Source organism: Phascolarctos cinereus, unplaced genomic scaffold, assembly GCF_003287225.1.
Source record: "Phascolarctos cinereus isolate Bilbo 61053 unplaced genomic scaffold, phaCin_HiC Scaffold_2;HRSCAF=192, whole genome shotgun sequence".
NCBI lineage: Eukaryota > Metazoa > Chordata > Mammalia > Diprotodontia > Phascolarctidae > Phascolarctos > Phascolarctos cinereus.
The window spans coordinates 62,140,207-62,167,938 of NW_027555625.1; the positions used below are offsets into that span (position 1 = coordinate 62,140,207).

General features: G+C 46.6%; 1 protein-coding gene across 3 annotated transcripts in view; it reads right to left on the reverse strand.

The window, feature by feature from the left end:
- The window catches only part of SLC9A5 (solute carrier family 9 member A5), a 29,284-nt gene extending 3,618 nt beyond the window's left edge, over nucleotides 1-25,666 (reverse strand). The window contains exons 1-15 of one of the 3 annotated variants that reach the window (XM_020989363.2): nucleotides 25,389-25,666; nucleotides 19,082-19,384; nucleotides 16,822-16,985; nucleotides 15,580-15,658; nucleotides 15,086-15,263; nucleotides 12,562-12,782; nucleotides 12,102-12,304; nucleotides 11,231-11,320; nucleotides 10,952-11,022; nucleotides 10,376-10,505; nucleotides 9,308-9,396; nucleotides 8,970-9,096; nucleotides 3,851-4,018; nucleotides 1,890-1,959; nucleotides 191-319 (exon numbers count right to left, since the gene is read on the reverse strand). In XM_020989363.2, the coding sequence (XP_020845022.1) occupies nucleotides 191-319; nucleotides 1,890-1,959; nucleotides 3,851-4,018; nucleotides 8,970-9,096; nucleotides 9,308-9,396; nucleotides 10,376-10,505; nucleotides 10,952-11,022; nucleotides 11,231-11,320; nucleotides 12,102-12,304; nucleotides 12,562-12,782; nucleotides 15,086-15,263; nucleotides 15,580-15,658; nucleotides 16,822-16,985; nucleotides 19,082-19,384; nucleotides 25,389-25,578 (2,212 nt within the window). In that variant the 5' untranslated portion in view covers nucleotides 25,579-25,666. Of the gene's footprint in view, nucleotides 1-184; nucleotides 320-1,889; nucleotides 1,960-3,850; nucleotides 4,019-8,969; nucleotides 9,097-9,307; nucleotides 9,397-10,375; nucleotides 10,506-10,951; nucleotides 11,023-11,230; nucleotides 11,321-12,101; nucleotides 12,305-12,561; nucleotides 12,783-15,085; nucleotides 15,264-15,579; nucleotides 15,659-16,821; nucleotides 16,986-19,081; nucleotides 19,385-25,388 lie in introns of all 3 variants that reach the window. The other 2 variants (XM_020989362.2, XM_078149429.1) reach the window with 2 other exon arrangements.
- Between the last annotated feature and the right edge of the window lie 2,066 nt (nucleotides 25,667-27,732).

Sequence of the window (27,732 nt, forward strand, 5' to 3'; positions counted from 1 at the left end):
GGTCCAGGTGGATTCAGGTTCTTCTACTTGGTCAAGCTGGCCTCCCTTACTCTGTCTAGAGCCAGGTGTGCTTGGCCATTGGGTAAAGGGAGTCATTTGGGGTCAGCTTAGGGGGGAGAATCTCTAAAAAGAGAAGGGAATGAGGGTATATCCTGGTACTTCTTGGGGGATAGGGGAGACATACCATTACCTGGCACCTTGTGTTCTCGGAAAACCTCATTGGTGGCCCGGGCCACAAAGACAATGCCCTCATCATCCTCCTTCTCTGTCTCCGAGCTGTCACTCTCCTCTTCGGACTCCACTGCTAAAATCACCGCAGCTGGACGGGAACAGAAGCAGGGGTAGGGGACTCAATCCAGCTGCTTCCTTTCTTGGGGAATCACAGAACCTCACCACAGGGGAGGGACCTCAGAGGGCATCTACTGCAATGGAATGCCTTCTTATTATCATCTCTGGTAAGCAGGTTCTGCTAAATACCTTGTGTCATGAGGAATTTCATTCCCATGAATGGGCTGGTTTCAATTTTCCTCACCATTGTTTTTGGAGGCAACCAGCTTAAGTGACTTGCCCAGCGTCACACAGCTAGTATGTGTCTAAGGCCGAATTTGAAGTCAGGTCCTCCTGACTCCAGGGCTGGTGCTCTATCCACTATAGCATCCAGCTGTCCCACCCTCCCCATCTTGTTAATCTTCCTCTAGAAGTGTTCTAGCTTGTCATAGAATTACAGAGTTTGGGGGGCAGCTAGGTGGCACAGTGGATAGAGCACTGGCCCTGGATTCAGGAGGACCTGAGTTCAAATCTGGTCTCAGACACTTGACACTTACTAGCTGTGTGACCCTGGCAAGTCACTTAACCCCATTGCCTAGCCAAAAAAAATAAAAAGAATTATAAAGTTTGGAACTAGGAAGGTCCTTTAACATTAAATAATTGATTAATTCAACATGGGATTAAATAATTCCATCCCTTCGGTTTTACTGGTGAATCCCAAATGTGATGTGCCAAAGATCACAGAGGTAAGGAACAAAACCATGATTTTAATATCTGACTTCAAATCCCATACATTATCCACTGCCAGTATGCTCCCTAAAATGTGGCACCCAAAGAATAACACAACACTCCACATGTGGTTAGCCCTGAGCTGAAGACGGTGGGGCAAGCATCTCCCTTCTGTGATTGCATTAACTGATCTGGCTGCCTTGTCACACTGGACTTACACTGAGCTGACGGAAATGAAAACCTCTAGGTCCCTCTATTCCAAAACCCCAGGTTAGCTCTCCCAGGGACCTGGTTCAGCCTCGTCCCTGCCCCTGGGTCTCCTACAGAGATATGCTACAAGTCAACACACCATGGAAAGAACTTGCTTCTTACAGGAGGCAGGGAGGCAACTAGCTAGGCTGCATGGAACCTGTCTCTGCCTCATAGCACCTCTCATGTATGTCCCCTTCCCTCCCCTCAGAATGCCACCTCGCAGGCACCAACTTGCATCACCTCACATCTGGATTACTGCAATAGCCTGCTGGTTACAACCCTATCTCCAGTCTCTCCCCACTACAATCCTTCCTCCATTCAGCTATCATAGTGATCTTCCTCAAAGGTAAGTCACTCCTCCCAACATAATAAATTTCAGTGGCTCCCTACTACCTCCCTGATCAACTATAAAAACCTCTGTTTGGCTTTAAAAGCCCTTCTCCACCTGGCCCCTTCCTATCTTCCCAGTCTCCTTACAACTGACTCCTGACTCTTAACTCAGTACTCTTCCCACCATGCCATCATGTCGTATTTCCTACAACATTGGCCCAGGCCTGGGCACATGGTAGGCTGGCTGATTAACTGCTTCACTGGCCAGTGCCACATCACTCCTCCACCCGGTTCCTTCTCCCTTAGCTTGCCTGTGTCCGGTAAGTTTGAGGCTCGATGAGGTTTCCCATTAGGAGTATCTTTGTCTGCTGACCCATCCTTCTGGAGACAAAGGAAAAAAGACTAAGTCACCCCTGGGGCTTGGCACCCAAATTCCAATTCGCTACCCTGGTGGGGTACCAAGCTGTAGGGCAAGCCCCACTGGAGATCAGGCGGAAGGTGGTCATCCATATTCTCAGCCCAGACAGAGATGACTCCCTCAGTTGCAAAAGAAGTCCCTCCCTGAGACTCAAGGCTATCAAATGGGCCAAGATACAAATATGGCTCTGGCCTTAGGGTCTCTGGCTTTCTTTTTCCAAATCCAAGTCTCAGGGCCTAAGCACATTGCTTCCATAGCAGGTAACAAAGATGTTGTATGCCACTCCCCAGTTTCCCCAATTTACTCTCAATCATAGATAAGGTCATAGGATTTGGACTCGAAGGAACCTTAGGGATAATGTATTCCAATCATCTCATTTTACAGATGAGGAAACTGAGGTACAGAGAGTAAGGGATTGGTATGAGGTCAGGCTAGTAGCAAGGTTGGGATTCAACCCAGACCCTCTGACCCCAAAACCAGTATTTTCCAAACCCAGCTCAGCCTGTGATCCCCAGATGAATTCTCCACCTCCACCCCTGAGCCATCTCATGCTGACTTCTTTCTCTGATTGGAAAACTCCTCCCTAGAACTTCCATTTGAGGAAGCACCTATGCCAGCCATGCTGACTTCACCCCTACTCCGGCCCATGATTCCCAGGACGTCTTCTTCACCTTGTCTCTACTTGGGCACCTTCTCCCACTCTGATCTCTTCCACACACACCCTCTACTTTTCAGCTCTCTTTTATTTGCTCTCTTTGCTTATCAGAATGTACACCTTCTTTAGGATGGGGACTGTCTTCTCTCTGCTTGTGTTTGTACTCCTGGCACATAGCACATCTCTTGGCACATTGTAAGCATTTAACAAGTGCTCTCATCTATCTATTTATCCATCTATTCATCTATCTGTCATCTAGCTATCTATATCTATCTATTTATATCTAAACCTATCATAGTCTCATCTGTCTTATCCATCTCATCTATCTCTATCTGTCATCTATCTATATCTATCATCAATCCATCTCTCATCTATCTATAATCTATCTATCCATATCTAATATATCTATTTATCTATTTGTGTCTGTCATCTATCTACTTCCATCTAAATCTTTCATCAATCCATCTATCTCATCTATCTGTCACCTAGGTATCTATATCTATCATCTATTTATATCTATTTGTATCGATCATCTATTTATATCTATCTAAATCTATCATCAACCCATCCATCTCATCTATCCATTTATCTGTCTATCTAATCCATCTCATCTATATGTCTCTCTATCTTACCCATCTCATCTATCTATCTTATCCATCTCATTTATTTATCTGTCTGTCTGTCTGTCTATCTATCTATCTATCTGTCTATTTATCTATCTATCTATCTATCTATCTATCTATCTATCTATCTATCTATCTATCTTATCCATCTCATTTATTTATCTATCTGTCTGTCTATCTATCTATCTTTCTATCTACCTCTACTAGAGAATGGACTATAAGATGGACTTGGAAGGGTTAAGGGGATACACAGACAAGCTATAATCCCGGAGTCCTTAAAAGAGTCAAGCTGCCCAAGCAGTCAGCTGGGCCCCTGCAGTCATCATCACCATCATCTCTTACATTTATGTAACACTTGATGGTTTGTCATTTCCTCACAATGGCCCATCTCAGGTTGCCTGTTTTCCACAGCTCTCTTGCTCTCCCGAGCTGGCTCCAGGCAGGGAAGGGCAGAGTGCCCAGAACTGCCCACAAGCATCAGCCTCAAGCAGCAGCCACAAAGGGAAAGGATGATGTCTGGCACTGTGAAGAGGCTGGGAGAATCCGGGGGAGAGAGACAACCAGGGAGGGACTCACCTTCCGGCCAGCCTTGCGGAGCCGCAGCTTGCTCTTAGAGAGGCATACGTTGTGCTTGGTGGACTTGAAGGACTCCAGTCTCCGCTTCATGTTCTGCTGAAATACTTCCTTGTCCTGCCGGGCCTGGGCATCCTCTGAGATAAAATGGCGGCTACAGCTGGCCTTGTACTACAAACAACAGCCCTCGGTGAGGCCCTGGTCAGTGCCATCCCATGGCCTCCACAAGGGCCCTTGCTGGCCATCTTTGAGGGTTCTCTTTCCCCTCTCCCCCATCAGCTTCCAAGTCCTAGGACTAGAGCCAGAAGGGGGTCTTAGAGGTCATCTAGTGTGGTCCAGGGGTTCATAACCCTTTTTGTGTATCCTGGGCTCCTTTGGCAGCAATCTAGAGAAGTTGATGGACCCCTTCTTTGAATCATGTCTTTAAATGCATAAAACAAAATACACAAGATTACAAAGGAAATCAATTCTATTGGAATATTTGTGTGTGCAATAGTTATCAAAAATATTCTTAAAAGTTAATGGACCCCAAGTTAAGAACCCCTGATCTAATCCATCCGTTTATTTTACAGGGGATGAAACTAAGGCCCAGAGTTGAGGTCCAAGTGACTTGCCTATAATCACCCAGGTACTAAATAGGAGAGCTGGGATTCAAATCTGGGTCTTCTAATTCAAAATCCAAAGCTCTTTCTCCTATACCACACTGTATCTGTCCCCAGCTCTCTCTTTCAATGCCTGACCATGTAAGTATAGGTCTACAGCATCACCTGCTACTACAGTAAGCTCATCACTAGTCCTTTAATCTCCTGCATTTTTCTCATTGATAATAACTCGCATTTCTCCTGCACTTGACTAACCATAAGTCTTCCAAGTAGGGAGTAGGGTGCAATACAAATAACTGGATCTGGAGTCTGTGGACCCAGGTTCCAAAACATCCCAGGGATTCCATTGCTGGCTGAATGCAGTATTTAGAAACTGGGGTAGAGATCACCAACAGCCCTGGTTTCACCTGGTCCTTTCAGTCTTGCCCCAAGTTGATCTGCATGGCAAGCAAGGGCATGATGGGGATCGAAAAGAACCAGTTTTGGTGGTTCCTTCTGCACTATTACTAAGTGGAGTCCCTGGGATGTTTTGAAAGAACACAAACTAGATGACAGAAATTGAAAGTAATTTCCTGACCCCAAGTCAAATGGGAGACTAGGATCAAGGAACCTGAGTCCAGCAAAAGGAAAAATAATTCAAATAAATGGTGAACTTTAAAATGCCAAAGGGCCTCTCTAGCTAACTGGCTGGATGCGGCTGACAACACAGAGGCACTGAGGTTAGCTCTGTAGCTCTAAACTAAAGAGTTCATAGGCCCTTCCCCTTGGCCAAGTATAGTATATTAGGGATTCCTTTTGTGCATTGGTTGGAATATACAGCCTGTGAGGTCCCTTGCAATTTTCAAATTCTGTGATTCTGTGACTTTGTATGTTGTATTTTGTATGATCAAATATCTTTTGCTCTGAACTAATATGCCTCTAGTTGGACAAGTAAAAGTAAACACATTAATGGGGGCTCATGAACTATGGATTTGCTGACCACCAAAATGCCTTGAATCTGGGGTACATGTCTGGGAGCCTATATATGGGAAGGTGCTACATATCACTAGGCCTCAGTTTCCTTGTCTATGAGAAGGCTGGATGAGATGACCTCTGAAGTCTCAGCAAGCTCTAAATCTATGCCTTTCATCTAGTACTTTAAGAATCTATGATTTTGGGGCAACTAGATGGCACAGTGGATAGAGCACTGGTCCTGGAGTCAGGAGGACCTGAGTTCAAATCAGACACTTGACACTTCTTAGCTGTGTGACCCTGGGCAAGTCACTTAGCCCCGATTGCCTCACCCCCCAAAAAAAAAAAGAATCTATGATTTCCTTTAGTAGGTACTTCTTCCACCAGTGAAAATTACAGTTTCTCCATGCCATAGAGGGTAATCTCCACAAAGCGCCATGGCCAAAACATTCATCACTCTGTGGCTAATTGTCTGGTGAGCAGCCACTCCAAACATAGCTAGGCTAGCTACTGGACAACAGATATACAGTCTTGTCATTGAGACTGTCCTTGAAGCCTTTCCAGCTCAGTAAGGGCTGCCAGGGCTTACATTCTGTTGGCATCAGCCTTTGAGAATCCAGGGTCACCTGCACAATATAATGAGGCATAGGAGTTGGATTTCAGTGGAATGGTGAAAGTACTATGAGCTCCATTTTACAGAGAGGAAAACTGAGGCCCAGAGGGTCTAAATAATTTGCCTGAGATCATACAGGCAGCTTAGTGATGCAGTGCATAGGATGCTATATATGGAGTCAGGAAGACCTGAGTTCAAATCCCACCTCACACATATATCAGCTGTGTGACCCTGGGCAAGTCGCTTAACCTGTGTAATCCAGTTTCTTCATCTGTAAGATGGGGATAGTAATAATAACTAGCTCCCAGGATTGTTGTGAGGATAATATGAGATAATATTTGCAAAGAGCTTAGCAAACTTTAAAGTGCCATACAAATTATGAGCTATTATGATGATAATTATCAAGGGTAGAACTTGAACTCAGGTCTTCTGACTCCAGAGTCTCTTTCCACTGTGCAAGGCTGTTTCCTGGTGGGACGTGATCAGAGCTGCGCAATATAAAAGTTAACTTGGTCACCTGGGCCAGATGGATGAGTGAAGTAAGAGAAAGAGCTCTGGACTCAGTGGAAGATCTGGGTTTGAATCCAGGTTCTTCCACTTCCCACTATTTAAAACATGATCATGGTTGTGTTTGATCACGCCCTCTCCTTCCTCTCACCATCAGGAAACAGGTGGGCACAATGGAATGAACAAGTTCTCTGGAGTCAGAAGAGCTGGTCCAAGCCCTACCCATGATACCAGATACATGACCTTGGGCAAGTCACTTAACTTCCCTTTCCATCAGTCTCCTTATCTATAAGATGCTTGGGTTGGACTAGAAGGTCTCTGGATTCCCTTCCAGTTCTAGATCTGTAGTACTATCATTTCTCATTCAAAATCCCTCGGTTCTTCTATTGCCTACAAGAGGAAGCCCAAATGCCTGATTCAGGAATTCGAGGTCATTTACAATCTCTGGCTACCTTACCTTTTCAGCCTCAGCTCACCTCATTTTCTGCTTTGTTGTTCAGTTGTTTCAGTCATGTCCAACTCTTTGTGAACCTATTTGGGGTTTTCTTGGCAAAGATACTACAGTGGTTTGCCATTTCCTTCTCCAGTTCATTTTACAGAAGAAGAAACTGAGGCAAACAGAGTGAAGTGACTTGCCCATGGTCACACAGGTAGTAAGTATCTGAGGCCAGCCAGATTTGAACTCAGGAAGATCATCTCCCTGGAACTTGGCCCAGTACTCTATCTACTATGGCACCACCTAGCTGCCCCATTTTCTGCTGTCCTCTTTATTCCAAAAAATAGGACTAATTGCCATCCATCAAAATAACAAGAAAAATAGCTAACATTTATATAATGCTTTACTATGTGCATTAAACATATCTTGTGCTCTCTCATATTTCGAAAAATTTCTCTATCTTTATTTTCCCTCCCTCCCTTATGCATACACCACACACACACACACACACACACACACACACAGAGAGTCCTCTCCCCAGGTAAAATCCTGACCATTCTTCAATACCCCGCTCTCAAATGCCATCTCCTCCGGGAAGGATTCTGTGATTTCCGAAGCTGAAACTGATGTCTATTTCCTTGGTCCTCGTATGAAACTTGGCATTTCTTTTCCTCTCGCTACTGACTGACAATGCCCCAAGTCACAAATGTCAGTCCCCCCGTCTAACACTCTTTTCTCACCTCTACTCCAAAGCCTTCCTTTTGTACTCCAACCTGCAGGGACTAGCTGATTATCAACCCAACTGGCTTTTCTCACATATTGCCCAATTTACTTACTTCATTTTCCACCCATGTATGGCATCTCCTCATCCAAATTCTGAACTCTATGGACATATTCACAATCAATAATAATTCACCATGGCTATAGCACTTACAGGTTTGCAAATTGTTTTCTTGGTGGCAATCCTGTAAGGTGAGAGGCAGGTCAGATGGCACAGTGGATAGAGCACTAGAGCTGAAGTCAGGAAGGCCTGGGTTCAAATCTGACCACAGATACCAGCTATGTGACCCCAGGCCAGTCACTTCCCCTCTGCCCTCAGTTTCCTCATCTGTATAATGGAGATAATAATAGCACCTACTTCCCAGGATTGTTGTAAGGATCAAGTGAGATAATATTTGTAAAATGTTTTTCAAACCTTAAAGTGCTAAATAAATGTCATAGATGATGATGCTGATGCTGTAGTGGAAAGAATAGTCAAAAGACCTGAGTTCAAATCCCAGTTTTACTACTTGCTCCCTGTGTGGCCTTGGGTGAGTCTCTCCTCTCTGAACGTTACTCTCTATCTTTAATATAAAGAGGTTGGCTTTGATCGTAGGTTCTTAACCTTTTCTGTATCACATACCTCTCCGATTTTCTCAGAAGAATGTTTTTAAGTGTATAAGATAAAATGCCTAGGTTTACAAAGGAAGCCAATTATATTGAAACCCACTTACCAAAATATGTTTTTGAATAGTTCCTGAAGGGGTGGTGCAATGGATAGACCACCAGCCCTGGAGTCAGGAGGACCTGAGTTCAAATCTGACCTCAGACACATAACACGCTGTGTGACCCTGGGCAAGTCACTTAACCTCATTGCCTAGCCTCCCCCCACAAAAAAATAGTTCCTTGACCCCAGCCTAAGAATCCCTGGTAGGAGGTGATCTTGAGGATCCCTTTCAGTTCTAGATCCTAGGTAATTAGTACAAGGCCTTTCTATGCACTTTACAGATTAAGGGAAGAAAAGTGCCACATGCTATTACATAAGCCAGTGTCAGAGCTAGGATTTAGACCCAGGTCTTCAAATTCCAAATCCAATGCTCTTTCCATTACTCTACATAGCCTCCCATATAGCAGGTTCTGGGCAAGTGGTTTTGCTTTTGGTTTTTGTTATTTGCCCCCCAGCCCTGAATCTTGATTTCCTCCAGGCCAAAGGCCATTGAGGAAGGATTCTCTCCCCACCTATGTGTATCTCACCCTCCGACGGGGTTTGTAGAGGCCTCCACTGAGCAGATGGTGCATGATGGCATCCTCCCGGTCCTTGCCACTTCGAACTGTGTCGATCACCTGTAGATCCAGGCAGGCACCACTGCCACTCTCCCGCCTATTGGAAGTAAGCCAAGGGGGCAAATTGCAGAGGGGTCTGCAAGAGCCTTAGGCTAAATATGCAACTCTCTGGGGGCAATGAAGAGGAGGGAACCTGGGGTGGGATAAAGAGGAGCCTGGCACAGAGGTGGAGAAAGCTTGAGGGAGAGAAGAGGCTGACACTGATAAAGGGGAGCCTACCGTGGGGAGGTAGGCACAGTGGTACTTACAGCAGGTTGGTGACAGAGGTCTCTGCTGCAGAGTTACGGCTAGGCATGGAGGGTAGTGTGAGCCCTGATGAGGATAAGACATGGCCTCCCTAAAGATATGAAAATGGATCTCAGATGGATGTTTATGGCCTAGAGTCGGTACTTCACTCTCAACTCTAGGACCAGGTTGTCTGACACCCTTTCCCCAACACTCCATCATCATCACTAGTTTAAACAACATTGTGTGATGATCAACTATGAATGACTTAGCTCCTCTCAGCAGTACAAGGATCCAAGAAAATTCCAAAGGGCTCAGGATGGAAAATGCTATCCACTTCCAGAGAAAGAACTGATAGACTCTGAATGCAGATCAAAGCATACTACCTTAACTTTACTGTTTTTTTTTAGTTTTTTCCTTTTGTTCTGTTTCTTCGTCACAACATGACTAATATGGAAATATATTTTACATGATTGAACATATATAACCTATATCAAAATGCTTACTCTTTTAGAAAGAGGGGAGGGGAGGAAGAAAAATTTGGAACTCAAAACTTCGTAAAAAATGAATGTTAAAAATTGTCTTTACGTATAATTGGAAAAAATAAAATACTATTTTTTTAAATCACCAGTTTCCAGAGACCATGAATTATTCATCCAGGGCCCCAAGCTATTTACCACTCACTCTAGTCCTAGCCATTGCACCAGATCAGGGGTTCTTAATCTTCTTTGTGTTGTAGGCTCTGTTTGGCAGTCTGGTAAAACCTATGGACCCTTTCTTAGAATCACATTTTTAAAAGCACAAAAAATAAAAATACAAAATAAAACACACAGGTTACCAAGAAAACCAATTATAATCCATTAGATTGTAAACTCCTTGAGGACAGGGATTGTCTTTTGCTTTTCTTTGTATTCCCAGTACTTAGCACAGAGCCTAGCACATATAAGTACTTAATAAATGCTTACTGATTGGTTGAATATAATGAAATACAGTTATCAAAAATACATTTAAAAAACCAGTTCACAGACCCCAGGTTAAGAAGCCCCACAAACCCAACTTTGCCCCACCCACCTGGCAGAATTAAGACCTACCTGGTCCACAAAACTGATGGCGTCTCGAATGTTGAGTTTATAGTACACGTCCCAGATCTGGTCCCGGATACGATAGGCAGACCGGCGCATCAGTAGCTGACTCAGGTATTTCTTGTCAAATTGTTCCCACCTACAGGGGGGGATAGATCTGGGTGCCTGAATACTCCCTTCCCTGAATTCCCTAAGTACTCTGGAAAGACCTTCCAAGAACTGTCTCTGGACCATAGGGGTTAGTAGAAAAGGCATTGATCTTAGTCAGAAGATTCTGAGTTCTAGTCCAGGCTCCCACACTTACTAACTGTGTGACCTAGACGAGTCACCAGACAAGCTTCATTCTCCTCATCTGTAAAGTGGTAACAATGCTGCTTGTGCTATCTGCCTCATCATGGGAGAGTAAGAAATCTTTGTAAACCTCAAAGTGTAAGCTGTTATCCTTCTCTGGGGGCTCTCTTCCAAGACCTTCCCAGGTTGCTAGGCCTGAATAATAGCATTTGGCCCATCTCTGCCCCCCGGGAAGCAAAGAGGGAGCTGTTGAGGCAGCCTTTTCAGGAGGGGAGGGAAGGGGGACGTGCTCACCTATCCCTCCAGTAGTGGTAGCCATGGTGACCAACTACATCTTCCACAGCTGCCAAAATATGGTCAAAGGTCTATAGAAGGGACAGGAAAGCCCAGTCACGGCGCTGGCCCTACTCCCGAAGAAGGCCCAGAGCTTGGGCACCAAATTAAAATTTCATATCTGGAAGAGCCTAGACATAGTCCCTTCCAGCCCAAGAACCCTCCAGAAAGCCAGAAAAGAATGGGAGGAGGTAAGAAGGAAAAGGGACAATCCTTTGGGGCCATGTAACTGATACCCACATGTTCATGTAGTTCCTGGTTCAAGGTGGGCTTGTGGTGGTCACTTCGTTTCACTTTTAGCCACTTGACGAGAGGCTTTATGGTTAGACCCTGGGGAACAAGAAGGGAGACAGGAAGGAGGTGAACATGGAGATAGAAATATAAAACATGGAGATTAGAAATATAAGCTGCCCACTATCCTTGCTATGCCCCTAATTTTCTCCATTGCCATTCCCATGGGATGACACTAAGCCTTTCTCTGACACCGCACAGTGACCCACAGTGCCTCGGCTTCCCCCTAGAATCCCCTTTCACAGCCATGGAAAGAGCTGGATAGAGAGACAATGAGTCAAAATGTCAGGTCTTGAAGGCTTCTGGAAATGGATCATTAGGTCTGGTTTCTGTTTTTCTGAAAGGGGAAGATATATCCCCAAGATTCCACAGCAAGTTGGACCCTGGGTCAGGCCTGGAATCCAGATAGCTTGACTTCCAGTTCTGCACCACGAGCTCACTGGACAGCTCTCACATGGGAAGGGGATTAGATGGTTTCTGAACCCTGAAGAATGGAACTGGCAGCAATGGAGCAGAGAGGAAGCAGGGAGCAGGGAGCAGGGAGCAGATTTAGGCTGGCAGGCAGGAAACCTTCCTAACCATTAGAATTGTCCAAAAATGGAATAGTTGATTGAGGAAATGGTGGGTTCCCCTCTCTGAAAGTCTCCCAAGGGAGTCTGGATGACCACCCATCATGGGTTTTGGGGGAGGGTTTTATAGAGAAGGGTCCTGTTTGTCTTGACCTTTAGATCCCTCTGAGGTCTCTATCTGGGATTCTGGGACAGACACTATGGTGATTCCTACTTTGCCCCCTCCTCTGCCTCCCTTTCGGCCCTCCCACCTGCACGATGACTGTGAAGAAGACCACCACGATGGTGGTTGCCACAAAGTAGTCCTTGGCAGGGACCTTGGTCTTATCCAGAAGGATGACGAGAGCAAAGGCCACAGCCCCTCGCAGGCCCCCATAGGACATCACCACCTGGTCAATCTTGTCCAAAGGGACCAGCCGGAACTGGTTCAGCACCCATGTCTGCAGGACTACGCCTGCAGGGGAGGGAGGCCGGGTGGGAGTAGGGGCAGGGGCAAGGGTGAGGAAGCCAGGTGGAGTTAGGGGGCAGGGCAGGGGAAGGAAGGGTCCAGGTTAAGGTCGGACAAGGGCTAGAAGGGTGAGGAGCAAGCATAGGATTTCAGTCAAGGTAGAGAGAGGGGCTTTCACCAAGGGAAAGAGATAGCAGGAGTTAGGGTTGGGGGATAGAGAGGATAAGAAGGAAACGGGAAGGCAGCCAGGCACAGGGCAGTACCGAGGGCACGGAAGAGCAGGATGAAGAAGAGGGTACCAAGCACCAGCCCGGTGTCCCAGGCCCACTTAGAGGAGTCAACAGCAGAGATGCCAAGCAGCATGAAGATGACTGTCTCAGCGCAGCTGGCCAGTGTCTTCATGGTATACTTCACAGCCGTACGGGACTTGTGTGAGATGTTAGCCTCCACATACTTCTTACAGCCCACACCACACATTGTTACTCTGACAGAAGAACAGGAAGACAGAGGAAAGGGATGTTAGAAAGGGCATCAAGGATCTAGGGCTCCCGCACCAAACTAATCACACAAACACAGGGTCAGAACCAAATCCCACCTGGGTAGGGCTATGCCTGCTGCCAACCTCCAAGAAGCCTACCTACCATCTCCAATGACAACTTTCCCACTTTGCAATGGCTCTGCCTAGGGGGAAGGCTTTCCCTTCCTTGAAGCCTAAATCTGCGGCTTCCTCATATGTGTCCTATATCTGTCCCCAGGGACCAAACAGAACAATGATAAGCCATGCCTCTCCTGACCAGTCTCTGGGGTTTGAGCAGGCAGGAAGGAAATTAGGCCTCGAGGGGAAGGTGCTGGACAGAAGAAAATCCTACAATCACAACATCAAGGCTGGAAGGAACCTCATAGATCCTCTAGTCCTGGTTCTCAGCCTGAGGTCAGTGAACTTGGTTTCGTTTTGTTTTTAAATATTTTGATAATTGCATTTCAGTATAATTGGTTGCCTTTGTAATCCCACGTGCTTTATTTTATGCACTTAAAACATTCTCCTGAGAAGGGGTCCATAGGCTTCACCAGGCTGATGAAGACACAGAAAGGTTAAGAACTGCCAACCTAGACCAACACTTTATAGATGTAGAAAGTAAGGCCCATAGAAGGGAAGGGATTTCCCTCCAAGTCCTACAGTGGGGGACAGCAGAGGCCAGACCAGAACTCAGGGTCCTGACTCCCAAGCCAGAGCTCTTTCCCTTATACCATCGCCTCCTGCGTGGGAGGAGACAGCAGTCAGACCAAAGGAATTCCATGGGGTCTCACTAGAAGTCATCCCCAGACAACAATTTAAGTTTGCTGAGAATGCTTAGGCCTCAGAATCCCCTGCTCCTCATCCTCTGGACCAGCACAAAGCACAAAGAGAACCACCAGGCTCGGTCCTGTCCAGAAGAATGGTAAAGGGATACCAAATTTTCCTCTGGGCCTTCCAGAATGTTTGTTTTGGACCTGGACAGGTGAACAGGGAAGCATTACCTTCCTGTACCAACTAGGCCTCAGTTACTATTCCTAATAATATTATTATTATCCCCACAGGAATAATAATGATTGCAACAATAATGGCTATCTCTAGAGTACCCCCACGATTTATCAAGGCAGCTAGAGGCAGCTAGGTGGCTCAGTGGATGGAATGTTGGACCTGGAGTCAGGATAGACCTGAGTTCATATCTATCCACAGACATTTATGAGTTGTATCACCCTGGACAAGTCACTTAGCCTCAGTTTCCTCATCTGTAAAATGGGGATAATAATAGCACTTACCTTGCAAATTTGTTGTAAGGATTAAAAGAGATATTAATTGTAAAGTTAATCTTAAAGCATTATATAAATGCTAGCTGAAATCACTATTATTATGTTCTCTCTTTCCAAGTAACCCTTTGAGGTAGTAAAAACTCCATCATCCCTAATTTACAAATAAGAAAATTGAGGTTCAAAGATAGAAGGTAATTTGCCTATGGTCCCAGGGCTAGTAAGTGTGAGAGCTGTTTCTTGGACCCATCTCTTCTAACCTGAGGTCCACCATCTTCTGATACCTCTGCATTGTGTTGGCTCACAGCAGAGAGTGTAGACATTTAACAGACTTATATCAAGTTATTTATAGAATAATGGGATTCAGAGATGTGAGAGTCGGTTAGGATCTCAAAGTCCATCTAGTCCAGGCTATATCTGAGCAGGAATTCCTTATACATCTCTATCAAGTGCTCACCCAACCTTCATGTGAAGGTCTCTTGTGATGGGGAACTCGTTCCTTTCTGAAGCAAGCCCATTTCTCCTTGGGGAGGCTTCAATTGTTAGGAAGCAATTTTTCTCAAGTAGTGCCTAAAGCGACCTCTCTTTGACAACTTCTGCCCATTTCAGCTAGGGGCCAAGCAGACCCAAGCTAATGCTTCTTCTACATACTGGGAGGCATCTATCCTATTCCCACTGTTTTTTCCCCTCTAGAATCAACATCTCCAGATCTTTCAACTTATCCCCATACAGCATGATCTCCAGGGCCATCATCCATCCAGTTCACCCTGCTCTGGCTGTCTTCCATCTTGTCAATCCCATTCCTAAAGGGTGGCAATCATCTCTTCCAATTCTGTCATTTTACAAGAAATTGCCACTCACACAGGTGAAGAAGGTTGTCCACAATCCTACAGGTAGTAGGCAGTAGAACAGGGATGCCCACTGTCCTCCCTTCATCTTCCCCCCTACATCCCTCCCTCCCCACCCCGGCTTCTGCCTCGGGTCCCAGGAACTCACGCAAGGATGGCTGAGAGCGAGGCCATCTCCGCTGTGAGGTAAGCAGCATAGGCCAAGAGGAAGACCAGCAGAGGCTCGATGATACGGACCCGCTTGGTGAAACGTGTGGTCAGGGCCAGGAGGAAGGCAAAAACTAAGCCCACGGCTGCCCCGCCCAGACTGACCACAAAGAGAGAGGCTGGGAAGGAGGCCGGGCTGTCAGCATGGCCTCCCTCTTCCCTCCCCCCACCCCAAACCAGTGGCAAAGAGGAGAAGGGTGATGCCTGCTTCACTCCACCAGGGGCATCGGGGTCTCAGGAGCTGGACTCTTAGGCAGGCCAGGAACTGGATACTGAGGCTTCTGTTACCCCAGAGATCAGCTCTCACTGGGAAAGGGGGAGAGATGCAAGCAGAGGCTTTGTCTCTCCTTCCTGGCTCTGAGAAAGGACTTAGCACCCCAGGGGAAAATTGGGAAGAGGACCCAATAGGCCAGTAAAGGGCAGGGAGATACTGACCGACTCCTTTCACATAGTCAATAGCCTGAACATTGACTGAGCCCATCTCCACAAAAGAGTTATACACCTTATACAGCACCTAAGTTAGAGCAGTAATAAATAAGATGTCACATTTCCATAGAGCTTCAAGGTTTACAAAACACTTTCTTCACAACAAACATTACCTACTTGAGAGGCAGGCAATAAAAGGATTCCATCCTGCTGACCCCCACACCCTCCAAAAAAGGCAGTGTGGGGAACTCTCAGAATGGAAACACTCTCCACTACTGCAGATTGGCAGCTCATTTGTAGCTTATGCTCTTAGAGTTGCTTAGGAACACTGAGAGGTAAATGACACCTATGACCATATAACTAGTAATACTGGGCTTATGAATCTCATTTTATAGATGAAGAAATAGAGGTTCAGAGAGATAATAATAGCTAACATTTATATAGCTCTTTAAGTTTTGCAAAGCACTTTACATACATTATTTCATTTGATCCTCGTGACAGTGAGATGCTACAGTTAGCCTCATTTTACAGATGAGGAAACTGAGACTAGTAGAAGCTAAGTGACTTGTCCAAGGTCACACACAACTAGTAGGAGGCAGGATTTGAACCCAGATCTTTTGAACTTTAAGTCCAGCATTCCATCCATATGCACCACCTAGCTGCCTCTCTGTTTCTATAACATTTTCAGGTTTACAAAATTATTTTCTTACAATAGTCCCGTGAGGTAGGTAGTACAAGTCTTAATATACTTATTTTACAAATGAGGAAAGCAAGGCAGAAAGAGATCCAACCAAAAACAAGCAGGTAGGCAGCATGTTGTGCAGTGGATGGTAAGTAGAGCCCTGGGCTTGGAGTCAGGTGACTTCAAATCCTGCCAGGTGTGTGATTCTGGGCAAATCACTTAGCCTCTGTCTACCTCAGTTTCCTCAGCTGTAAAATGGGGATAATAATAGCACCTACCTCACATGGTTATCATGCAGATCAAATGAGATAATGTATATAAAGCATTTTATAGAGCTATATAAATATTAGCTATTATTATTATCATTTACATAACAAATAAAGGGCAGAGTCAGGATTTATACCAGGGTCTTATGACCCCAAGTTTGGCACTGTGGAGGGTCCCCCTCCTGTCCCCCCAAATTTAGCCCATCAGACTGGTCAGCTGTAAGCCCTGGGTCTGCTAGGAGAGTGAGGAACCCAGGGCCAATAGCCCTACGTCACCCAGTCAATCCTCCATGGTGCCCTCACCACTGTGACTGCATCGTTGAGTAAGGACTCGCCGAATACTATGATGAAGAGGGTTTCGTTGACATGCACCTCCTCAAAGACAGCCAAGACAGCCACGGGGTCCACAGCAGAGATCAGGCTTCCAAAGAGCAGGAAGTCAAGCAAACCAGCTCGGACAGTGGGAGCTATGGGGAGACAGAGAGAGGGAGAGAGATGTCCCCCCACCCCCCACCAGAGGACTCCTCACCTCTCCACTCCACTCCACTCCTGAGGCAAAAGCAGAAGGTGCCCACAAACACCATGGTCTAAGGAAAACCAGCTAGTGGGGGCCCAGCCTGAGTCCCATCCCCCCCAATATTCAGCAATGGTGTCAATGGGGCCACTAAATCTTTAATACAAGATGATGGCTGCTTAGAAAACCACATGTGAACATCATCTATGTTTTATTGTATTTTCATTTAGTCAATTAAATATTTCTCAATTACATTTTCATATCTGATTTAGGCAGGCGCCATGTTTGATGCCCCTGATGCACAACGTAGAAAAGGCTTTGGACTTATTAGCTATGTGGCCTTAGAAAAGCCTTTAGCTTCTTGGGGGTCTCTTTTCTCACATATAAAGTTAGCAGTATTGACTGGGTGACCTCAGGGGTCTCTTCAGGCTCTGAAGTCTGGACACCCAGGTTTAATCTTCTGGCCAGTAACAAGCTAACTCACTTTCCCTTCTGAACTTGATTCTTCATTTCTAAGAAGGGGATAATATTGTTCATATGAACTGTCTTGTGGGGTTTATAGGATCACAGATACAAAGGGGAAGGAAGAGGAAAGGGAATAAACATCCATTAAGTGCCTACTATGTGCCAGGCACTATGCCAAGCACTCTACAAATATTATCTCATTTGATCCTGGCAACCCAGAGAAGTAGGTGCTCTTATCACTATCCCCATTTTACAGATGAAGAAACTGAGGCAAACAGAGGTTTAGAGACTTGTCTAGGGTCACACAGTTTATGCATCTCAGACCAAATCTGAGCTCAAGTCTTCCTGATTCCAGCTCTACTATTCTATCCACTGTACCACAGGACTTGGAGATGGGAAGATGTGAATTCAAATCTTGCCTCAGACATTTACTGACTGTGTGACCCTGAGTACATCACTTAAGTTCTGTCTGCCGTGGTTTCCTCCTCTACAATAACCTCCTTTATGTGGTTGTTGTGAGGGTCAGATGAGTTGACAGATGTAAAGTGCTCTGTTATTTCCCCTGGCCCCAGCTCTCTCCATACCGGCCCTAGCCCGTTCAGCTTCCAGGGAAGGGAAGCCCAGACAGAAGCGGCTCAGGCCTGCTGATGGGGGAGCAGAGCTCTCTCTGGCAGGGCTGCTAAGTGGCTGAATGGATGCTGAAAGGGGAAAACAAGCAAGGCACATGGCATGACGGGTTCCCCATCCTCACAACCCACACACAGCTGGAGCCCAGAACTTGTTCAGTTCTAGGAGACCAGCTGAGCTGCCACTCTGGAAGGCGGGCACAGACAGACTCAGCTGGTGAAGAGTAGTCTCCAGGCACTGAACTCTCTCACTGGGCCTTGGAGATCTCAGACCTAGGAGGATGCTAATTTGCTAGGTGACCTTGGGTGAAATATATGACCTCCCTGAGGTTTCATTTCCTTAACTATAAAATGAAAGTGTTTCATCACAGACTAGAAGATCTGGAAAGTCCCTTCTAAAAATAATAACCCAGCTTTCTATAGAGCTTCCAACACAACAGCCCTGTTCCTCAATTCCATCTGAAATGAGGGTAGAATGTTTTCATGAGCACTGGTCTTGTATACAGGATAGACCTGGGTTCCAATCTCAGCTCTGAGACTTATTAGTTGTTTGACCTTGACCAAATCACTCAATTCCTCTCATTTTCCTTATCTGTAAAATGGAGATACTAATACAAGCCCTACCTTACAGGCAGACCTGTATGAATGAGGACCATTATTAGCATTATCCTCATTTTACATATAAGGAAACTGAGGCTCAGATAAATTTAATTATTTGATAAGGTCACACAGGTAGAAAGAGGCAGAGCTGGAATTCTGACCTATGTTCTCTGACTACAGCTCCGCATTATGATGCTGTTTCCATTACTCTATAAGCTAAGAGCCTCTCTCAAACAGCAAGGATGAGCATCTTGTTCTTCCCAGGCCTATGAGAGTGAAGCAACTGAGATCATGCAGCCACGCTTCCCCTCCTCCAACCCAGGTCCTGGAGATTCCCAGGGAATGAAATGAGACTCACCCATAAGCCCAGCCTGCTGGATGCCCCAAAGGGCAGCCCCTGTAGTGAAGGAGTTCCACAGCGTGCCCACCACAGCATAGGTCAGAATGGCTCCCAGGTTGTCAAAGAAAAGCCGACTGGGCATAAAGTAGCCCGAGTCAAGCACAATAGGGGGTAGGAGGAAGAGGAAGAAGGTGCCCGGCTCCAGCTGGTACTCTGCTTTCTTGGCCACAGCCAGGACAATGCCTCCCAGCACCAGACCCAGCAAGATGAGCAGGCAGCTCTCGGGGACGACAGAAGTCACCTTCCGGGACAGGTGGAAGACTACAGGGAAAAGCAAGTCAAACATTTGTTGGGCAAGGTCCAGAGTTAGGCACAGTGGAGAGAAACATAGAGGTGGAAGACATATATCTACCCCCTAGGGGATTCCAATCTAATGCTCGAGGATGACATGGCATCTAAATGTGATGTGTAACAATGCCACCAGCCTTCTTTGAATCCCTGCTGGGCAATGAATGACCTCTCTGACCTCACATAGCACTTTGTTCTACTCCTCTGTAATGAACCAATTATGTAACTATAATATGTAATATATTATAATGGTTGGTGTTAGTGAGAAGCATAATAATGGATAGAAGGTAGCCTTGGAGACAGTAAGACCTGAGTTCAAATTTTACCTCTGACATATACTAGTTGTGTAACCACAGGCACACATTCAACTGCTCAGGGACCCAGGTAACTCTCTAACTCTTATGTTGTCAATAATCGTGTTGGGAAAGGGAGTCCCCAACCTGGGGAAAATAATAGGTCTGGACCCTCCAAAAGCCAGGGCAGCTAGGTGGTGCAGTGGATACAGCCCCGGCCCTAGAGTTAGGAGGACCTGAATTCGAATCTGGCCTCATACCAGACACTTGATTCTTACTAGCTGTGTGACCCTGGGCAAGTCACTTAACCCAAATTGCCTTACCAAAAACAACAAAAAAAAGGCTGCTTAGGTATTTTAGTCTTTAGACTGTAAGTTCCAGGAGAGCAAGAAATTTATCTTATCTAGGCTGTGTATCTAGCCTAACACTTGGCACAATGCTCTGTATGCAGAAGGCCTTTGTTTAAATGTTTGTTGTATTGGATTGTTCCTCAGTGCTTCCAAAGAGCCTGTCAACCAACTCTCAAGTTATGCACAAGTCAAGACATCACCCCATGATGTCATTAGTCCTCTTGGAAACAAGGGGCAAGCAACACCAACAGCCTGCGACTTGGTGGATGGTTTCATGGTGCTCATGGCTCTAGTGATGAGCATTTCTGTTCTTAGCTAATCTGATCCTTAGAAGACAGGCACCTGTTCAGTAAACACCAGACCCATACTTGATGCGCTTCTGCCTTGGTGGGATATGCCTACCTTTATGCTCTCATCACCTCAAAGAACTCAGGATCATAAGGAGTAGGGGATCAGTGGAGAGTCTATTACTATACCTTAAGGACCATGGAACTTTCCATCTGACTTGTAGATGAAATCTCCCACAGTTGTTATCTCCTCCATTAGAAGGTGACCTCCTCGGAAGGAGGGACTGCCTCTGTTTTTCTATTTGTGTCCCTAGCGCAGTGCTTTGCGCATAGTAAGGGCTTAATAAATACTTTTTCATTCATTCTTACCATCTGTTCCTCTACTATATACATCCCATGCCCCATGCCACCTCCAACCTCCAACCTCTTCCTTTAGGAACCATAATCAAGTCCCAAAACTGCCTTTGCTACTAGAAAGAGTGTTTTAATAAGCTTCCCTTATGGTCCTACTCACCATCCCTCTGACTTCCCAAGCCAAACACCCTTCCCTATACGTGTTGTCTCACCCCCTTTGAATGTAAGCTCCCTCAGGACAAGAGTTGTTTTGGTTTTGTATGTCCCGTGCCCAGCCCAGTGCTTGGGGGAGAGTAGCCATTAACATGCACCGTTTCATTTATTCGTTCATTCAGACTACAGGTGATCCAGGAAGGGTTTTTTTGGGGGGTGGGGTGGGGTGGTAGACAATTGAACCAGGCATAGAAGGACAGATAGGATTTGGATAGTATTAAGGAAAAGGGTCTAGGAGAGGAACCACCTGGAACTTCTCTTGCATGTCTACTAACCCAGAGCCCAGCTCAAGAGGGCACCCAAGTCAGGGTCCAGAACTATAGGTAATTCTGAAGGCTCTGGAGTTGGGAAGATGGTATCCAGTGTGAACATCTGGAATTGCATCCATAGCTCCCACTACTCCTCTAAATAACCGCTTTAGTATGGGCAAACTAGTTACAGGATCATGGTTATTTTATTATCAAAAGGGATCTTGAAAGACCAGCTAGATCCCTTAATGACTTTAGAGATTATCCCTCATTCTATAGATGAGAAAACTAAATCTCAGAGAGGGAAAGTATAATTGAGCAGAATTGGCATTTGAACTCAGGTCCTCTAATCAGTGCTCATTCCTCTTGCAACTGCCTGGCTAGTTTTGCTTTCTCCTCCCTGACCTGCTCCACTTTCTGAAGTGCCTTTATCAAGGTCAAGGTAAAACCTCACCATCTCCATCTTCTGTTTACTGCAATGATCTCTCCCTCTTCTCATGCCCTGCAGAACTTACTTCCTTGTGCCCCAGTTGTTAAGCCTTATATTGTTAGTTTGTATGTGTGTATGTCCTGTCTTCCCAGACAGATTACAAACTGTGTTTTTGTATCCCTCACAATTCCTGCGTGGGCTAAAGACCTTGGCCCTGCTGTGAAAGAAGTCATGGAAAAAAAGAGAAGGGGGTGGGGAAGAACAGGAATGAGTGCTTTAAGAAAACTGGCCAGGCAGGCAGCATCTCACTCTCAGGCCAGGGGCTACCACTCCTGACCCTCTCTGATTTTTGGCCCCAACATCATGAAGCAGGGCTGAGGAATCCAGGAATCCAGGCCACCATGAAACAGACAGACAAAGGCATACACCCTGAACATCTAAACAGAGATAAACACAGATACTAAACCACAAATATTAGAACTGGAAAGGACCTTAAAGATCATTCATTCCAACCCTTTTATTTTAAAGAGGAGAAAATTGAAGGAATTAGAAGACTTTCCCAAGGTGACACAGGTAGACAGGTGACTTCAGAAACAAGATTTGAACTCAAGTGTACTGACATCAGCCAGTGCGCTTCCAGTCTCCCAGTTTGCATCTGCAACTAGCCTGGTACTCAACTTTTTTTCTGCCCACATTCTATGTCTCCAATGAGACTGAGAATCCTCTAGGACAGGTACTATAGCTCATGCTTCTTGGTAATCCCCACTCCAAGTACAGTCTTCTCTACAATGCTCTATTGTAGTAGATCATCAGTAATGTTAATGAAAAAATTCCCCTTCTTCGGGAGGAGGGAGGTTAGAATTAGTTTCTACTACCACTCCCCACACTAAAAAGACAATTTGTTTGCTCTTCTGGTACTATCAGAATACTACTCATACCTCCCCAAACCCCAGGGAGGATGAATACAATGGATCATAGGCCCTAAACCTGGAAGACTGTCAGAGATCATTTCTCAACTCCCTCCCCCCAGTTTTACAGATGAGGAAACCGAGGCTTAGAAAATGTTAAGTTGAAAGACAGTATGGCTAGTAAGTGGCAGTGCCAGGATTCAAATTCAGGTCTTCTGACTCCAAACCATCCATGCTTTCTTTTTGGCAATGCCACCTCTAAAGTGAGGGACAGGAGAAGATAGGATGTCTCGTTTAGCCTGCGTATCCCCAGTGATAAACAGTAGTCTTTTGGGTGAAGAACCCCATGTTTGAAAGAAAGTAGTTGTGTGTGTGTGTGTGACCTGCTTTCATCTATCCTCAGAAGGAAGGCTTTTCTCTCCCATCTCCTATCATTTCTTCCAAGCTACAAGAAGCATCATGATTTATGGAGGAAACTGCAGTAATTTCAGAGCTTCATCATGCTCCAAATGCCAGGCAGAAACTCCCCTTGGTCACTTATTAGCAATACAGATTCTGGGCCATCCAATCCCAAGGGCATCTCCTGCTGCCTTTCTCTGCCTGCTTCCTGGCCCTGTAGCAGCTCTTCCCACGTTGATCTTACAGATTGACAGATCATCCTTCCCTTTACCTCTTTACCCTCCTCCCACCTCCTCCCAGGCACCAAGGCATCCCCCTTCCCCTGCACCCCTATCTGCCTGCAGTGACCCTGGATACTCAGAGCTTCCCTTCCCAAAGATCAGAGAGATGCTTGGTCCTAGGAATGGGGGAGCAATTCCTCTGATCCTCAAGGCCATTTCTGAACTCCACTTTCTGTGATTAGTCTCCTGCTGCAGAAGGGGACAGTCATTTTCCACCTCTGGCAAAGTTCCAATCAGCCTGAGCTGTCTCCCTGGGTTTCCCCTGGATTCTAGGTTACAGAATCTATCCATGAAGGCTGCTGCACAGTGGCAAGGCTAGGGTACAGGCAGTGCTAGTCAGCAGCCATGGGGAAAGAACAGCAATTGTCTGCTGTAATCAACCACATGCACCCATCTTGTGGAGCCCCAATCACAATAACAGAGGGAAAGGAATGGGATTCTGAGGGAGGGGCTCCTTATTTCAAGTGTGTGTGTGTGTGTGTGTGTGTGTGTGTGTGTGTGTGTTGGGAGGGATGGTGGTGCATCAGACTGGTTGCTTTACTGCATATGAAGATGGGACAGTGATATTTCAGGGAAGCAGCTATAATCCAGATGAATCAAAGCCCAGTCAGGGAGTAGTAGTAACAGTAGGGTAGAAGGGACCAAGGATTCAATCCCAACAACAATAAATATTTATTAAGTGTAAATTCCATGCATGTACAGTTCTGGATGCAAGGGATACAAAGGCAGAAAACAAACAGAACAGTCACCTGCCCTCAAGGAGCTTACATTCTGGGGGAGGGGGAGATTTGACATATATGTGTGTATATATGTGTGTGTGAATGTATACATATGTATATATATACACATATATATACATACATACGTATGTAGTTTGTGATTTCATGAGTATAGGAGACTGCTTATAAAGAAACTCCCTGTGCTAATGCATACTAGCACCTGCCTGGCAACGTGTATTTAGTATTACAGAATTGTCTAGAGTAGAGAGGTTTGGAACCCAGGACTTGAACCTAGGTTCCCAAGCCAGCTCTCCACCATGCTACTGCCTCTCACATACAAGGTTAAGTATGATGGGGGTAAAGGAGAGGGCCACAAAAAGTGCTCCAGGAAAAGCTGATCAGAGACAGTACTTGCAGCTACAGAGAAGAGGGAAGGTTTTGTGGAGGAGATGGCATCTTAGCTGAACCTGAAAGGATTAAGGATTCTGAAAGGCAGATGTCTAGGCTACCCCCACATCTGGGAGCTTGCCTTGGAGAGGAACAGGTTACACTGAGCAGCACAGCACTGGCAGCCAGCCAGCTTGGTAGCACCCAGACAATAAAGGACAGCAGGGGGAGAGCAGGGGGTGGGCAAAGTAGGCAGCCACCTAGGACGCCATGATGAAGGGTTGCGAGGAGGACCACTTTTAAATAGTCCTTCCTATAGACATGCATATCATTAAGACAAAAACAATTCTGCTCCTCTTGGTCAACGGGGATTTGTTTTGTGTGGTCAATCCTATATTGTAGTGAAGGCTAAAGGCTAGGTGGGAGATGGTACATAGAGGGCTCATATAATTGGCAAACCTTGTCCTGGGACCCGGCTGGGCAGGAATATTGAGGTCCAGATAGCACAATGCCATCCCAGGTCCAGGACAGCTGCATTCTGTGGCCGGCTCCGCTGAGAATTCCCTGTGTGACTGGGCTAACTCCACTACCCCACTACTAGTGCCTCACTTTCCCTATTGTTGCAGAAGGGGAAACTAAGTCTCTGATTGCTAAGGTACCCTGGAGGAGAGCAGAGAACTAGAAGGGCAGGGGTGCGGGGGAGGCGGTGGGGAGAGGTGGGCATCACCGTGGAAGCAGAAGCAGGGGGAAGCTGAAAGACAGGGCGCCGAGAAGGGGCAGTGAGGCAGAATGGAGACTGGAGACAGAAGAGTGGGGTGCTCCGCAGAGGCGGGGGTGGGGAAGCAGAGCTGAGGAGAAACCCCTTCGAGAAACCAAGGCAGCAGAGAGGGTAAGGAAGTAAAGGGGAGCAGGAAGGGTGGAAACCCGAATCCGCAGATTCGAAAACTCCAAGTGTCGCATGCAGGGGAGAGAGGACATGGGGGGGGGGGCGGTGGAGAAGAAGAATGGACAACACTGCACGCTCCGCTTGCCAAGGCGGGGAAGAAGGGGGACAGGAGAGCGGACAGGGGGCCTCGGGCTGGGACGGGGCAAGCTCTGGCGCACTCACCAATCTTGGCCAAGCTGGCCACCAGGATCCACACGGCCACCAGGTAGGGCGCTTCCACCTCGTGCCACTGCCAGCGCAACAGCGCCAAGCCCGCAGGGGGCAGGACGGACTCTCCCGCGGCCCCGTCTGCCACTCCCGCCCCTGCCCCTGACAGGGGCATCCCCAGAAGGGGCAGAGTGGCAGGCAGCATCTTCCTCCGGCCTGGCCCGGCCCGGCTCGGCTGCCGACAGCCCAGTCCCCACGCCTGCCTCAGCCGCCGCCACAGCTGCTGCCGCCGCCTCCCGGGCGCCCCCGCGTCACAGGCACGTGGCGCTCGCTCCCCCCAATCCCATTCCCGATCCCCCCAACCCTGAGCCCGCACCCCCCAAACCTATCCCTACCCGACTTCGGCAATCCCGACCCTCCTACCCCACTCTGAATCTACCTACCTCCTATTCTGAACAGCACCCCCCACCCCACCCCATCCCTTTCTCCCCATATCCCAAACCCAGTACTGGCTCCTTCAAACCCAGACGGTGAAATTTTCCCAAACCGAGATCCTCAGACTGGAATCCTCATCCTCAGTTAGATGGTACCCTCCAAACCAAATGGCCAAATCTCTCTAACCCTCCAACACCACCCCAACTCTCCTGTCCTCTTAAAACCTGTCTTCTACCCAGGACATTGAGGCCATAGCATCTCCAGTGCTTCCCTAAGGTCCCCAGGGTAGGCTCAAAATATGTTTTGCTTGTAGAATAGGCAGTATTGGAATAGGGGTTGGTAAGGGTAGAACCCAATGGAGAATGGGCAAGGAATACACACACACACACACACACACACACACACACACACACACACTCTCCACACACAGCTGGCATCCTGTGAAATTAGCATAAGAGTCACAATAAGATATCCTGACTCTCTCTAGGGCTGGCACCAAATCTGGAGGGAGAAGGGCATTACTCTACAGTAGAAGTACAGTAAGAGGGTCCAAGGCCAGTCCCAGATTTGAGTTCTTTTTTCCAGATCACTGGGTCACTATGGACAGAGAGGGCAGCGGCTCTAAGTCTGCCAGTTTGTGACTTGAAGATGTGGAGAGCCCTTTTGACCATGACCTAGGAAGTCCTTCCTGGGGTAGTATCCCTCTGGGTAATCCTCCTGGGAGGTTTAGACCCTTAAAATACATACTTGACTAAGTACTTGGATGACTAGGCAGCCCAAAGAGAGACAATTCCCAAGGAGGACAGCAGGGAGCAGTAAACACTAAATCTACTACAGAGTAGTGTGGCTATGTGGACAATTCACCCACTTTGGGCAAGATCCAAGGCTGGTCGATTTGGGACGGGATCAGCAATGTAAAGGAGACCTGGATGCTCCATCTCCTCCCTTCTCCTCCAGTCTTTCCTCTGTGACACTGTGCCAGTCACTAAACCTCCAAAGTCTTCAATGTCCTCATCTGTAAATGAGGGAGTTGGACCAGAGGACTTTGTGGATAACTTCTAACCTTAGATCACTGATTCTAGAGCTAGCGATTTTAGAGCTACAAAGCATAGGTTAACCCACTTCCACTCTCATTTTGAGATGAAGACACTGAAGCACAGATCTAGGGGGGCACGGCACAGCCAGAATATGAACCTAGGTTTCATTCACAAAATGTTTGAGTCCTTACAAAGGTCTCTACTCAGCAGATTGCCTCATCTACACATTCCAGTCAAAACAGCCTGGAGATAGTTGTCCTTATCTCATTCAAAAAACAGTGAAGGGGATTTGACTAAATATTTGAGGAATCTGTCCCAGCCCTCCCCCTCACCCCTCAGATTCTTCTCAAACCAGGAGCATCCCCTTCCCCCACCTTCTCAGCAGAGGTCTCATATTTTACAGAGAAAAGCAAGGTCATTTGCCTAGAGTTCCCCTTCTCTCCTCCCCTTCACCAAACAACCCCTAGACAATAACACACGTTATTTCAGCGCTAATGAAGAGGTAAGGCTATTCACCATAGCCAGGCCTACTATATGTACCTTTGATCCCATTTCCTCATATCTTCTCCAGCAAATTGCTCCTACTATCATTCCTCTATCTATTCTTCAATCTCTCCCAATCTACTAGCTCCTTCCCTGTTGCCTACAAGTCTCACCTTTCTCCCATTCTCTATGAAACATCCCATCCTGGGGCCACTCATCTAACTCAATTGCACTGTCAGGTTAGGTTCCCCAGGGGATAATGTTACTGTTCCCCTTAGAGTTCTAAGGGGTAATCCAAAGGGTTTGAGGCTTCTAATACTATTCATTGCAGCTCCCTCAATATTAATAAATTAATTGACATCAATTAGCTTTTATGAAGGAATATTTACTAAAAAGGTATAAAG